This window comes from Lynx canadensis, chromosome A2, assembly GCF_007474595.2.
Source record: "Lynx canadensis isolate LIC74 chromosome A2, mLynCan4.pri.v2, whole genome shotgun sequence".
NCBI classification, from domain to species: domain Eukaryota; kingdom Metazoa; phylum Chordata; class Mammalia; order Carnivora; family Felidae; genus Lynx; species Lynx canadensis.
In genome coordinates, this window is record NC_044304.2 from 25,869,502 (window position 1) to 25,882,884 (window position 13,383).

At 49.5% G+C, this 13,383-nt stretch overlaps 1 protein-coding gene across 4 annotated transcripts in view; it reads left to right on the forward strand.

Annotated features, from left to right (window-relative positions):
* The first annotated feature begins 4,249 nt into the window (after positions 1-4,249).
* The window catches only part of FLNB (filamin B), a 143,250-nt gene continuing 134,116 nt past the window's right edge, over positions 4,250-13,383 (forward strand). For 3 of the 4 annotated variants that reach the window (XM_030307088.1, XM_030307089.1, XM_030307091.1), the window contains exon 1: positions 4,278-4,716. In XM_030307088.1, the coding sequence (XP_030162948.1) occupies positions 4,425-4,716 (292 nt within the window). In that variant the 5' untranslated portion in view covers positions 4,278-4,424. Of the gene's footprint in view, positions 4,717-13,383 lie in introns of all 4 variants that reach the window. The other variant, XM_030307090.2, reaches the window with a different exon arrangement.

Sequence of the window (13,383 nt, forward strand, 5' to 3'; positions counted from 1 at the left end):
ATCATGACCTGAGCTGAAGTCTGACGCTTAACCAACTGAGGCATTCAGGTGCCCTGAGTTGGTCACCTTATTATTGGTTAAAATATATTATTGTAAGTAATTTCACCTGTTTCTTTTAAAGTGACATTTAACTTTTAAGCGTTAGTAGAAAATTAAAAATTATATTGTGGAAAAAAATTATAATGTGGCTCTCATGATATTTTTATTAGACAGTATAGGTTCTATTAGGTCTTAAACCCCAGCCTACACCCTGCCAGGAGACAGATGTGACAGTTGCCCTCCTTCAACAAGTGGCACAGAAAATAGCAACTAAACCTTAGCATAAAATAGGTGGTGTGACTGCAAGGGCTGTAAGAGTGAGGGACAAGGGGCTCCTGGGTGGCTCGGTGGGTTAAGTATCAGACTTTGGGTCTGGTCATGATCTCACGGTTCTTGAGTTCGAGCCTCGCATCATGCTCTCTGCTGTCAGCGTCGGATCCTCTGTCCTCCTCGCCCTCTGCCCCTTCCCCGCTCTCTCTCTCTCTCTCTCTCTCAAAAATAAACATTAAAAAAAAAGAGAGAGAGAGAGTGAAGACTAAAGGACAGGCATGGGTTTCCCATGTTGAAAGGAGAGATGAGAGCATTCTAGGCAGAGGGAACTGTCTAAGCAAAAGCATGGAGGTGATCAGGTGAAGTTTCACACACTTGCTTAGAAAGAAGAACCCCTTCCATCCCACTGATCCGGCGACTTGTACAACGTTGAGAAGTAGACTCATAGTGCTTCAGTCTTCCACCGGTGTTTATCCTCAAGTTCAGCCAGTCTTCTCCTCGTGGGTGTCTGCGCATCTGCTGCTATCCTGCCAGGTCTACGCTGACCTGTAGGGGTTATGGCTCTACTTGTGTTTTCTCAGTCGGTTTATTCTGACTGGGATCTCTCGGGGCTGCAGCAGATTGGTGTCAGCATATCTGTGAGTAACGGACATAGAGGGGAGCCATGGCTTTTTACAGAGACATGCTAGAGTCAGCTAGGGAAAATGCAGCTAATTCCAGCTTTTTCAGGGACTGGTAGTGAGGTCTCTTAATTTTGCCTGGTTTCCAGCTACCTTTATAGAGTGCTTATTGTGTGCCAGGCACTATGCTAAGAGTTTTGCTTGCCTTATCGAAGCACCCAAGGAAGAGGTGTGTTACCTCCACTACCTAGACCAGAAGACTGGAGCTTGCAGAGGCTATTTGTTCAAGATCACAAAGCCAGAATAGCCAAAAGTCACACTCAAAGCCTGGGCTTTTCGCTGCTTTACACTCTTCCACTTTGGACAGTTCTATACAAAGAGATCAGAGAAGGCTAGGACAGAATTTAGAAAACCGGGATTGGGTATTTGTTAAATGAAGGCCTTGTTGGGCAAAACTATGAAATGTACTGGCTAAAATGCTACCTGCAGAAATGTCTACCTGAGTTGTTCAGCCCTTTTCTTTTATCAAATATTGATGAGGAGTCATCTGAAGACTTTGTGTGCTTCCTCTCCTCAGTTCTCAAGCCACTGACCTCTACCTCTACCGTGATTGCCGAGGCCCCTTCATCTCCCATGAATTGTTCCCTGGAGAACTCTTTGGTTTCTTCTGACTGGGTAGAGAGAATCACTAGACTTGTCCTAAAACGGGGTGTCTCAGCTCTGGGTGAAGGGTACTGGATATTTTACATGCAGAATTATTTAGTTATTTGTGTCAAGACCTGATGAAAACAATTATATGGGAAAGGGGGCCTTAGCCCCCTTTCTCCATTAGCTCCAATCTTCCCTGGCAGGGAGCAGGTGCCTTGGGGCGTGAGACACTGGCTGATAAGTTTTGATGGATGAGTTTGGGTGGAGAAAGCATGGGGAACCAGGAAACTTGGGTATGAGGGAGGCAAAGGTTACCAACACTGCCTCTAGTGATTTTGGTGCTCAGATGGTGTGAACAAAGGCAAAACCCAGACTGAGAACAGGGTTCTCAGGGGGCCTTTAGACATAGTGCAGACTTTGGAGTTAGAATCAGATTCAAGACCAGCATTGCCTAGTCCATACCAGCTGACTTCTAGCAAATCTCTTTACTTAATCACTGAAGGAGTGGAATGGTCCTTCAAATAGCTATTTTGTCCCTACTATGGGCCAGGGTCAGGTAATCCACTCTCCCCTCAACCCCCCGGCTGTTTTGAGCATTCCAGTGAGTGAGGCAATCTGTCTGAACAAAGCACTTCAGTGTTGTATGCAAATGACTTGTTTGTATAAATGTTACAACCACAAATCTGCTGGCTTCTCCTGGGCAACCCTCAGGCTGGAAGCCCTTGACCTCCATCCTGCCCAACTCAGATTCCCCAGGAAGACCCCTGTCCCTAAACCTAGGTTATGGGTCTCTTCTTGGCCCCAGGACACTCTGTGCTTTTCTTACACACCTGCATTCCAGTCCTGTTTGTACTGTATGCCTTGGGCAAGTCCCTTAACCTCCCAGTTAACTCTTGTCAGGTGTGGCCAATAGCCAAGGAACTGTTTAGCACAGCTCTTAGCACAGGGGCAGAGCAGGTACTCAGGAAAAGCTAGCTGCTACTTTTACAATTATTCAGCTCTTAACAGTAGAGGTCTGGCCTGAGTTTCTGCCATATCCCAGCACCTAGCGCAGGGCCTGGATGAGTACACAGCAGGTACTCAATATATGGTGTTTGTAGGCAGAATAACAGCCCCTAAAGATGTCCAAATCCTAATTTCCGGAACCTGTCAATATGACTTACATGGCAAAGAGGAATTAAGGCTGTAGATGGGATTAAGATTGCTAATCAGTTGATCTAAAAATATCCTGGGTTAACCAACTGTCCGGATGGAATCACAAGGGTCTTTAAAAGAGGAAGATGTGACTATGGAGAACCAGAGAGATGATGGTGTGAGAAAGCCTCAGCCTGATGTTGCTGGCTTTGAAGATGGAGGAAGAGGCCACAGAGGAGGAATGAGGGAGGTTTCTAGGAGTAGGAAAAGGCAAGGAAACAGATTCTTCCCTAAGCCTACAGTAAGGAATGCATCCTGCCAACACCTTGATTTTAGTTCAGTGAAACCCATGAGGGATATCTAAGCTACAGAACTGCAAGATAATAAATTTGTGGCTTTTTATTTTTTTTTTTCAACGTTTTTTTTTTTTTTTTAATTTATTTTTGGGACAGAGAGAGACAGAGCATGAACGGGGGAGGGGCAGAGAGAGAGGGAGACACAGAATCGGAAACAGGCTCCAGGCTCCGAGCCATCAGCCCAGAGCCTGACGCGGGGCTCGAACTCACGGACCGCGAGATCGTGACCTGGCTGAAGTCGGACGCTTAACCGACTGCGCCACCCAGGCGCCCCAATTTGTGGCTTTTTAAAGACAAAGTTTTGGTAAGTTGCTACAGCAGCATTAGTAAACTGATATGCACTGCAAATTATTCATTTCTATTACTACTACTAAGCTGTTTGTGATAGTTGATTTGTACTTTTCTCGCCCATTACTGTATGAATTCCTCAAGGTCAAGGAATAAGTTTGTCTTATTTAAAAAAAATTTTTTTTTTAAGTTTATTTATTTATTTTGAGAGAGAAAGAGACATCGAGAGTGGGGAGGAGCAGAGAAAGGGAGAATCCCAAGCAGGTTCTGCACTAACAAGTGGGGCTCTAACCCAAGAAACTGTGAGATCATGACCAGAGTGAAACCAAGAGTGGACGCTTAAGGACTAAGCCACCCAGGAGCCAGGGAATGTTTGTTTTATTTACCATTAGTTCTCAAGTGCTAAGAGGGCCTCCCACACAATAGGCACTCAGTAAATGCTACTGATGACACTATTATAATTCACGTGAATTTAACTGATACAAATAGTAAAGTGTCCATTCCTTCTCCGTGTCCTCCAGTGCCTAACACTTTTGTCTGGCACACAGCAGGAGGTCAATAAAAACCTTTATTGAACCTTACCGAACCTATACGTGGATCAAGTACTACTTACTCCCCGCACTCCCCTCTCTCATGGCCCACGCCGCCGCTCCCGCCCATCCTGAACGCCCCTTACTCCGGTGACCTTCTTCTTAAGCCAATGTCTCCCCACTGGCTTCCTTTTCGCCTAGGTAAAGAGCACCGAGCACGGGGTCCCTGGACACCTTGCCGGCCGTGGGGTGCAGTGCACGCTTGGGACCGCAGGGGGCGAGCGTGGTCCGGGAACGCCCGCCGAGGGGTTGGGACGGGGCGGGGCCTCGAGGGCGGGTCGGCTCAGTGCGCAGGCGCGGGTCCAGACGCCTCGCGCGGCGAGGGGCAGGCGGCTGCAGAGCAGTCCCGGCCGCGGCTCTAGTAGCAGCGAGTTCGAGCCCCGCTCCCGCTCCGCTTCGGTTCTCGCTCCCCCGGCCCTTGGGCCTCCCGACGCCAGTCCCGGGCAGTCGCTGCGCTTTGCGCTCTCCCCGCCGCCAGGATGCCGGTAACTGAGAAGGACCTGGCGGAGGACGCGCCGTGGAAGAAGATCCAGCAGAACACCTTCACGCGTTGGTGCAACGAGCACCTCAAGTGTGTGAACAAACGCATCGGGAACCTGCAGACCGACCTGAGCGATGGGCTGCGGCTCATCGCGCTGCTCGAGGTGCTCAGCCAGAAACGCATGTACCGCAAGTACCACCAGCGGCCCACCTTCCGCCAGATGCAGCTGGAGAACGTGTCCGTGGCCCTCGAGTTCCTGGACCGTGAGAGCATCAAGCTCGTGTCCATCGGTGAGTGCCCTGGCCCAGCCGGGCTCCGAGGTGTACCCTCCCGCCCCCGCGCGTGCGCCGGGGGGAAGCCTGGGTCCCCCTGCCGCGCGCCCCCACCGCGCCCAGCAGCCGCGGGCTGGATGTGGGCGCTGAAGCGGGGTGCGTTGTCCTCCCGGGAGTGGGGACGCAGGAGACCTAGGTCTCCTTCCCAGTGCCTTTTCCTGGGCTAGGACTTTGTGTGATGGCCTCGCTGTGCGTCCTTGGGGGGCTGTGGATCCTGCGCTTGGGTCGGGGCTGCACGGGGAGAGCTGGGGCTGTGGCATGTTTTCCGCACCCGCGGTGCCCCTGAGGGGGAGCTGGAAACCTCTGGTCCACGGTCCACAGAAGTGGGGCCCCGCTCAGATGTTCCCCAAAACGCTCACCCCGCTGCGCCCAGGCTGGTGCGCTCAGCGGCTGACGAACGGGCGGTGGCTCTGACGCCTGGCGGGAGACTTGGGGAGGGACAGTTCTCCGAGCCTGGGGCCTCTCCGCTCAGGTGGGGACGGCGACCTGTTACCCTCCCCCGCCGTCTCTGGCTTGGGTGTGGGCCCCGAGGTGGGAAGGGGAGCTGCGGGGGGGGGGGGGTGTCCTCCTCTCTCCCTCTGCTCCCAGCTCAGCTCTGGCTGGGTGCCTTGGGGTGAGCCAGCTCTGCTGCCGAAGTGATCATTTAGGGACGGTAGTGGTATAGTAACTACTGTTTTGTAGGGAGAGCCCAAACTTGTGCGTGCTGTGTGCCAGCAGCCTTCCAAGTTCTCAGTCCTTACACAAGCTGGGAGTTGGGGTGTCCTTAGACCTACTTTACAGACAAGGAGGGGGGTCCAGAGAGTTAATCGACTTGTCCAAGGTCTTGGAAGTAGGAAGAGTCTCGCTGAGAATGGAAGGGAAGCGGGTACAATGAAAGGAGACTTTGCCTTCCTCTCCTAGCCTTCCCCACACCAGGGTCTTTTTGAGAAGGGGGAGGGAGTTGGTGTCAGGTTCCGCTCCCCTCTGCTGGGAAGAGAGAATGAGGGTCAGGTCCCCGCTAGGACCTGGGGTAGTTGAAAGCTTCCAGGAAAGCCACAAGGCTGCTGAGGGCGTGGGCTGTGACTGTAGGGGGAAGGGGTGTGTAGTTATGTGGGTGCGTGTGTGCACTTTTATGTGTACAGAGGATGTAGTGTGTACATAGTGTGGATGGGCAGAGAAAGCGTGTGCACCCATAGTGTGTGTGTGTGTGTGTGTGTGTGTGTGTGTGTTCTGCCAGGTGAGGCTCTTGCTGGAGGAGCTGACCCAGGCGTGGGTCTGGGGTCTCTTCCAGAGAAAGCCAGGCCTTATAGTGACTCCTGTGATAGGAGGAAAGGGTGGTGGGTGATGGGCTGCACCGGGTGGGTGTGGCTGCTGGGACTTTCTCCAGAGCAAAAGGGGTTCCCTCAAGGCTGAGTCTCCTCTGTCCTCTCCCTCCCCTTCCCCCACACCTGCCCTGGCAGGTAGGGCCGCTTCCTGCTTCCTGGGCCCAGGCAGCCGCCCCATCAAGGGTGGCTTCTCTGCAGAGCTGTGTAACAGGCTGCCTCTTTTTTGGGGTCCCATCTCCTACAGCTGTGGAAGGAGAGCCCCAGAATTATCCTGGAACTCTCCCCTTTTCAGAAACCAGCTTTCCTTCTGGGGAATCTCAAGGCCTGGCTGAGCTCAACTGGGATCGCTTCTTCTTTGTTTTAAAAATGTGTATTTGTTTAATTAAATGGGCGAAGAGACTTAAAGTAAATCAGGAGTATCCAAACATGACATGAAATCTCTTCAAAAAAGCAAAACAAAACAAACAAACAAATGAAACCACAGCACCAGAAAATCCTGGACTGCCTAATTTACCAACTGTTTACAGAGGCTGTGCTGGCTCCGCCGTGGCTTCCCGTCACTGCCCTGAACTTGGGGGTCTCATTCTAGACTTTGTCTGGTCCCTTACATTTTCCTGTTGACCCTCATGATTTTCATTCCTGAACCCACCTAGGACATAGCGTTGTCCTGACATTCCCAATTAGCCTCCCCTTCTCTGGTTGTGGACTTGTGGGCTGTTGGCAACTTCTTGCTGTGGACCTGTTCCCACCACAGACTACATTGTTTCATTTTATTTTAAAATTATTTCTTGGATCCTATTCCCCCAAGTGGCATTCCTGGGTCAGAGTGTGACCACATTTATGACTCCTATCATTGGCTGCCTAGTTGCTCTCCAGAAAGATCTCACAGTAAACAGGTTTTCCAGCCTCTGAAGACTGGAGGGAGACTTGCCAAGTGCCAGAAGTCCCATGGGGGTGATGCCTGAGGCCTCTTCTCCCTGCTCCCGAGGCTGTTCTGGGTAATGGCCCTTCAGAAGAAAGTCCCGTCCAGCTCGGACTTCAGTTCAAGTATTCACTGCTTAGGCTGTGTTGCATTGTGCTGACAAAGACCCTGGCTCCAGTTTGTTGGGACACACTAGGTGTTCTGTGTGTTCTGTTCATCGCCCCATTGATCACCGCCTGGGATCCTCAAGGTTTGGTTTCCTTGTCTATGTAACCATCTGCTTCACCAAGTCGCTGGGAGGGTACAAGGCTTGCCCTGGTTCTGCCTAAGTGCTTAGAAAATGGTCATTACTGTTATTTCTGTGGTTGTTGTTAGTATTATCATCTGCATTTAAAGATGAGGAAACAGGAGTGAAGTAACTTGCGGAGATCACCCCGCTACTAAATGGTGACTGGAAGCTGGGTCTGCCCAGTTGTGAAACTGACCCTTAACTGACCTGCTTTTCAGCGTCAGAAATGAGTGAAATACAGCCCCTCTCCCCCAGCCGGAGAGCCCCAGAAACACCAGGTTTTGCAAGTCTGGGATGTTGGGGTAGCAGCTGGACACTCACGCTTTGAGCCTTGAACAAAGTCTTGAGCAAAGAGGGAATCTCAAGGCTTTAGGTGAGAGGATGAATCCTCTGAACTGGGATGAGGGTCCCATGAGATGAGTGTCACGTCAGGAGGTGAGCAGAATCAGTTTGCATCTAGCATCAAGATGAACTTGTTGAGGGAATGGCTGCCCTGTGTTCACTGGGTTTTTTTTTTTGGTGGGGGTGGGGGGGAGTGGTGGCGGTGGTGGTGGTATTTCCTGCTACTTAATGGATGGTGTTTTAGTCCATAATCTAGGAAGGTATCTTTGAATGGATACAGGGTTTTGTATACTTTGGATAACTTCCAACAATGTACATTGTTGAGAATCATAAGAGTTGTATACAGGCGCCCAGCTCTGAGACATGAGATGGTCAGAAGCTGCCAGAGGACTGGTTTTTCTGCCTAGAATTCAGGGAAAGACAGTTCTGGCTGTTTATTCACATTTGTGATTTGTTGTAAGGTGGGCCCAGTCTAGGCTGCATCCAAAAGTTGAAGATTTTCTTCAGTTTCTTGGTCTGTCTTGGGCAGTTCGTAGTGAGGCCTCAGCATAAATAATTCTAGTTGCCTGCCAGGAGCTGGCAGTTTTATTTACTTGTTTTTCCAAAAACCTTTCTGACGCTGGGCAGCTTAGCCAATTTGGAGGAAAAGGGGTCTCCCAGCCCAAGAATGACAATCAAGACTGCCTGGAAGTTTGGGTGGTGTGTTTTGGTTTGATCCTTTAGAAGAAGGAATTCTTTCCTTTTCAGAGGATGCGGTCTGACCCTAATGTTTACTTAAGGTGCCTGTGCCAGGCCAGCGCCCCAGAGCAGGCAGGGTGTGTGTTCCCAAGACCTTGGGTCACCGGGCAGAGTTTCCAGGGTGGTGGGTCACCATGGCACTCAGCCCCTTTTCCTTCCTGTTGCCCTGCCCCCACCCAAATAACATACAAATACAGTAATCCTGAATTCTATTCTTTCCTGAACTACCTGGTAAACGCCAAGTGTGTCTTCTTAGGCGAAAGTAGTAGAGAATGCTTTAAAAGTAGCAAAGTTGCCTACTTTGTCAGAATTAACAAGTTCTGGGCCATTTGCAACAAAGTAACACAGTGCGAGATGTGGATCTTACCTTAGTTAAGAGCAAGGATTCTTGGTTCAAATCCCACTTGCTACTAAGTAGCTGTTAAGAAACTTCGGTGCCTTGGTTTCCTTATCACCAAAATGGGAATGATAACTACCTCCTTTAAAAGGTTGTTATAAAAATTAAACAAGTTAATATTTTAAAAAATGTTTGGAACAGCACATAGTAAGTGCCGTGTGAGTGTTTACTCAATAAATAAAGTACTGGCCAGTAGTGTTCTCAACAGTCATGCTGGAGGGTTTGCACGCCTAAAGGACGTTTGAAATCAGGGCCACACTGGGGAGTCCAGCTTGGTTGGCTAGTGTCACTGCTGCTTGCTACAACAGGGCTGTGGACTGGCCTCCTTGGAAGGGGAGGACCCCTGGTTATGTTGTGGCTGCCTCCGAGGCCCATTCATAGCAGCTTTGTTTCTGAGACCTGGACTGGAGCTTGGGGCTGCTGGTCATTCCATCCTTTCACCCCGTGAGGGAATCTCTGGGCCAGATCACTTCCAGATGGCAGTTGGGCTCTGCAGAGCTCCTCCAGCAACCGCAGAGCCAGAGTGCCGGGCAGCAGCTGCCTTCGTTTTTGGAGAGGCTGTGCTGAAGGGAGGGCTTTGATTTGGACCCAGATTACGTCTCCTGGGCACTACCCCTCCCCTCCTTGCTGGGACACTGGTTTTGTGCTGGGGCGGGTGTACTGGGTAGTTGAGGATGGCTGCCTTGCTCCTTGGGCAACAGACGCTCAGGCTCAGAGCCTTTGGGCCTTGGCTGCAGTGGTTTCAGGGCTGGGGGTACCACGTCATCTGCTTTCTCCATAAATGGCCTCTGGGTCAGCACATAGTAGGCTATCGTAGATATAGCTGAAGGGTTCAGGGCGTGCGTCTGAAGCTAGATTGCCAGGATTCTAAGCCCCACTCTGCTCCCTAACAGCTGTGCAACTCTGGTCCACTGCCTTGACCTTTCTGAGCCTCAGTTTTCCCATTTGTAAAATGGAGAATAGTTGTTCCTATCTTAGTTGCTGAGAGTGTTATATGTGACTAAGTTAAGTTTATAGCATAGTGCTGGCATTATCATTATTAATATCAATATGCTTCTGAACCCTTAAAGCCTAGGACTTTGTCTTGTTTTCCATCTACTCTCTGGCCAGTCCTACTGCTGTCATCTGGTGTGTCAGATATTTCCTTCCCCCCAGCTTGGAACTTCTGATGCAGATGCCTCCTAAGATCCTTTCTTTCTTCCTTTCCTTATTCAGTAAATCTAGGAATGACCAACTCTGGGCCAGGCCCGGTGCTAGGGCCAGAGGGATAATGAGAGTCAAGGCCCTAGCTTGCGTCCTATACTGCTCAATGCAGAGGAGGGAGTAACCAGAGAGTGTCCTCGAACCTTCAGGCACACACAAAAATCACCTGGGGACCTTGGTAAAACTGTGGGTCTGATCGGTAGGTCAGGTGAGAAGGCTGAGATTCCGTACTTCCAGCCCCTCCCAGTTGCTACTGTTGGTGGTGGTGGTAGGCCACTCTGGAGGTAGTAAAGATCTAGAGGGCAAGCCCTCGGGGGGGGGGGGGTGGGGGGTGGGGGGGTGGGGGGGTTGGGAGAGGAGCACCTTCCCTCAGGCTGGGATGGGTAGTCTGGAGGGCTCCCTGGAGGGAGGACCTTTAAGCTGGGGCCTATACCCTGACTAGAATTAGGCAGGCGAACAGACAGTTAGCCAAGTGAGGCACAGAGTTTGTCACACGGAGGTCAGAGGGATGGCACAGGTGACAGGAGCTGTCTCACAAAGGGCCTTCTGAGGCAGGAGGCTGCCAGCCAGGCATCTTCCTTGAGGATGCTTGGTGTAGGGTAGGTGAACCCAGCTGAAATGGATCATCTGATCTGGGGCCCTCTTGACTGTTACTCCAGTCATTCCTGCCAGAAAAAATTTTAATGTGCCCCTTTCTCATAAATGCAAATTTATAAGCTATATTCGTATATTATTGTCAGTCTGTATATTAAATATTAGTAACACTTATCTTCATTTTAGATGACAAATCCAAATATAAAATCTGACTTTTCCTGTGCTCTAATGAATTATCTTGCGCACCTTGTGGTACATATACCCTATTTGGAGGCCCCCTGAGGGCTTGTATTTCTGCATTTCACCTCCCCCCGCCCCCCATGTTGCTATTCTGCATTTAGTTTTGATGTTTGGTTATCGTCAGTTAAGGAGGTGGATCTATAATTCTGTCCCTTTCCCCCAACACGTTGAACCAAATGAATAAGCCCAATGGAATGAGTCATTTCAGTCTAAATGGGTGCTATTTCCTGCTCTTATAATGATTAAAATTGCCTTTCATGACATTCTACTAGAAGCCATCCTTCATTACTGTTGTAAATCTAGTTATCCATTAAACGTGTTCAATAATCACCAGATTGGCTCGGGTTACTGTATAATAAACAACAGCACTTTCCCCTTCTGGGGCTTGGAAAGTGGCCTTGTATTTTTTAAGTGCCTTGCTCACTTTTCTTGGGAAATTGAGTCCATGTTCTAGGGAGAGAGTTTTGGGGAAAGATGATTAGAAAACCAAATGGTTCTCTTTATATACTAAAGGATAAAGCAGTACATGAGAGTAGTTATACATGGTATAATGGATGGAACTGTTGGGTATTTTCATTCTGTCCACTTAGTGTCATGATTTCTTTCATCCCCAAACATACTGTGCTACCCATGCAGTTGCTACCTTTCTTCCAAGAGCCTTACAGCAGTTGCCTTAAATACATTCGTTTGATAAGTTGTAGATAGTTGTCATAACTCTTCTGCAAGCTGTTCAGTTATAAAAAAAAAAAAATGATGGCATTTTACTTATACCCAAACATAACTTTTACCTTCCCTGATCGCCTTTTGACCAGTCTCTGTGCAGTAGAATGTCCTTGGTTAAGATTTTCTTGTACTATAAGCAAAAAGCAGTTTGGTTTTTCACTTAGTCAGAACTGGTTATAGGTCTGAATTATTTTGACAGAACATGTGACCTCCTTTCCCCCCATCATCAAAACCTAGCATAGGTAGAATGGATAGGTAAGGAGGACACTTGTCCTCCTCCTGCATATTCCTTGGCTTTTCCAAGGATGCACACGGATGAAGACATTTGTGTACTGAGTGTTGAGATGTGCATATGCATCCTCTCACATAATATCTAACATTTTCCTATGGCTGCCATCTGCTAAGTATGTCCTGAGTACCTTGCCTTTATTGCTTCTAATCCTCATTATGAACCCTGCAAAGTGAGTGGCTTTGTATTTATTTCCACTTTACAGGTGAGAAAACTGAGGCGCAAATCAGCCTCCCTTCACATGCCAGGCATGATGTTTGCCTGCATTAAACTGCAAGGTATTTTTTTTTCATCTCAAAGTTTGGTTTCATACTTAAACTAGATATACTGTAGTGAGAGAATTCATGCAGCTTTAGTTCAGTCCTTTTTTTTGTTTGTTTTTTGTTTTGTTTTTGCTTGAAATGCTCCTTGAGCTTGATTAATGTGAAATTGAAATTCTCTTCTACAGAACAAAACTTTTTTTTTGGCCTGTTGGCCATGCCTCTTCCAGTACTGTAGAGCTTTGGGGCCTTCTTTTCCATTCTGGGGCACCTCTGCCTTTATTTGGTTCCCAGGGGCAGTGATTTCACTGCAGGTTTGCAGTGGGGACCCGCTGGAGGCTGCTTTGGGCAGCCAGGCAGGGCTTCCTTTGTGAGGCCTAGAAGCCAGAGATGAGGAGGAGGTGCCCCTGGAATTTCTCCTGGTTGCACTCCTGTGGGGCTCACGGTGCACACCACTTGCGGGGGTGGGGGGGTGGGGAGTGGTGGGGTTTGTGGAGACCTCGCTGTGCTGGGAGATTCTTGGTGACAGTCACCATTGGCACAATCGTGCCCTCTCCGAAATGACCTCACTCTCCATCCTTTCCTTCTGCCACCTTTAAACATTAACCGGCGGGAGAGTGTGTTGGGTTGTGCCTGCTGCTGAGCAGAACCTTTCTCTTCTGGCTGGCATTTTGCCTTTATCAATCTGGCCGCCCTGGCACAAGCCGCTGCCCGCTCCCATGCCAAGCCAGCAGCTCCTGGCTCATCTTCATGGAGCCTTGCTGTGTCGCGTAGCTCCGCCGAGCTGCTCCAGAGCTGAACTTGTGTCCCCAAGGGCTTCTCCTACAGCACTCCCAAGAAAGGAAGCCGGTCTGGCAGGCCTACTCAGTGCTCAGCCTTCCCCAGAAATCGCAGGGGCTGGTTTGTTGCAAGGTCTGGGCGTTAACACAACACTCCTGTTCTCCCTCTCTGAAGGCCCTTTATGCTGGCATGAATTCCTTTTCTCATGGAGATCTGAAAGCTCTTTTGACTAAATGGGTCACCTTTCTGGGTATTTTCATAAGGCTGGTCAGCTTTTGCCATGCCAGACAACTTCTCTGGAATTTCCGTTTAGATATAACGAGAATACAGTGTGGAATTTTGGCTTTTGAGCTATAGGGAAATGGGTGGGGATTTGTGGCAGGGATATGTAAATTTGCTGCGGCCCATAAATTCAGATTTTAAGATTAAAAAAGGCACGCAGCAGTCGGCTTTCCTTCTACAAACAAGAATGGTGTTACTTTCGGCCCCCTGCTGCTTGTGACCGAGGCAGAGGCAGGCCTCCCGTGGAGGCTGGGGTCTGAAA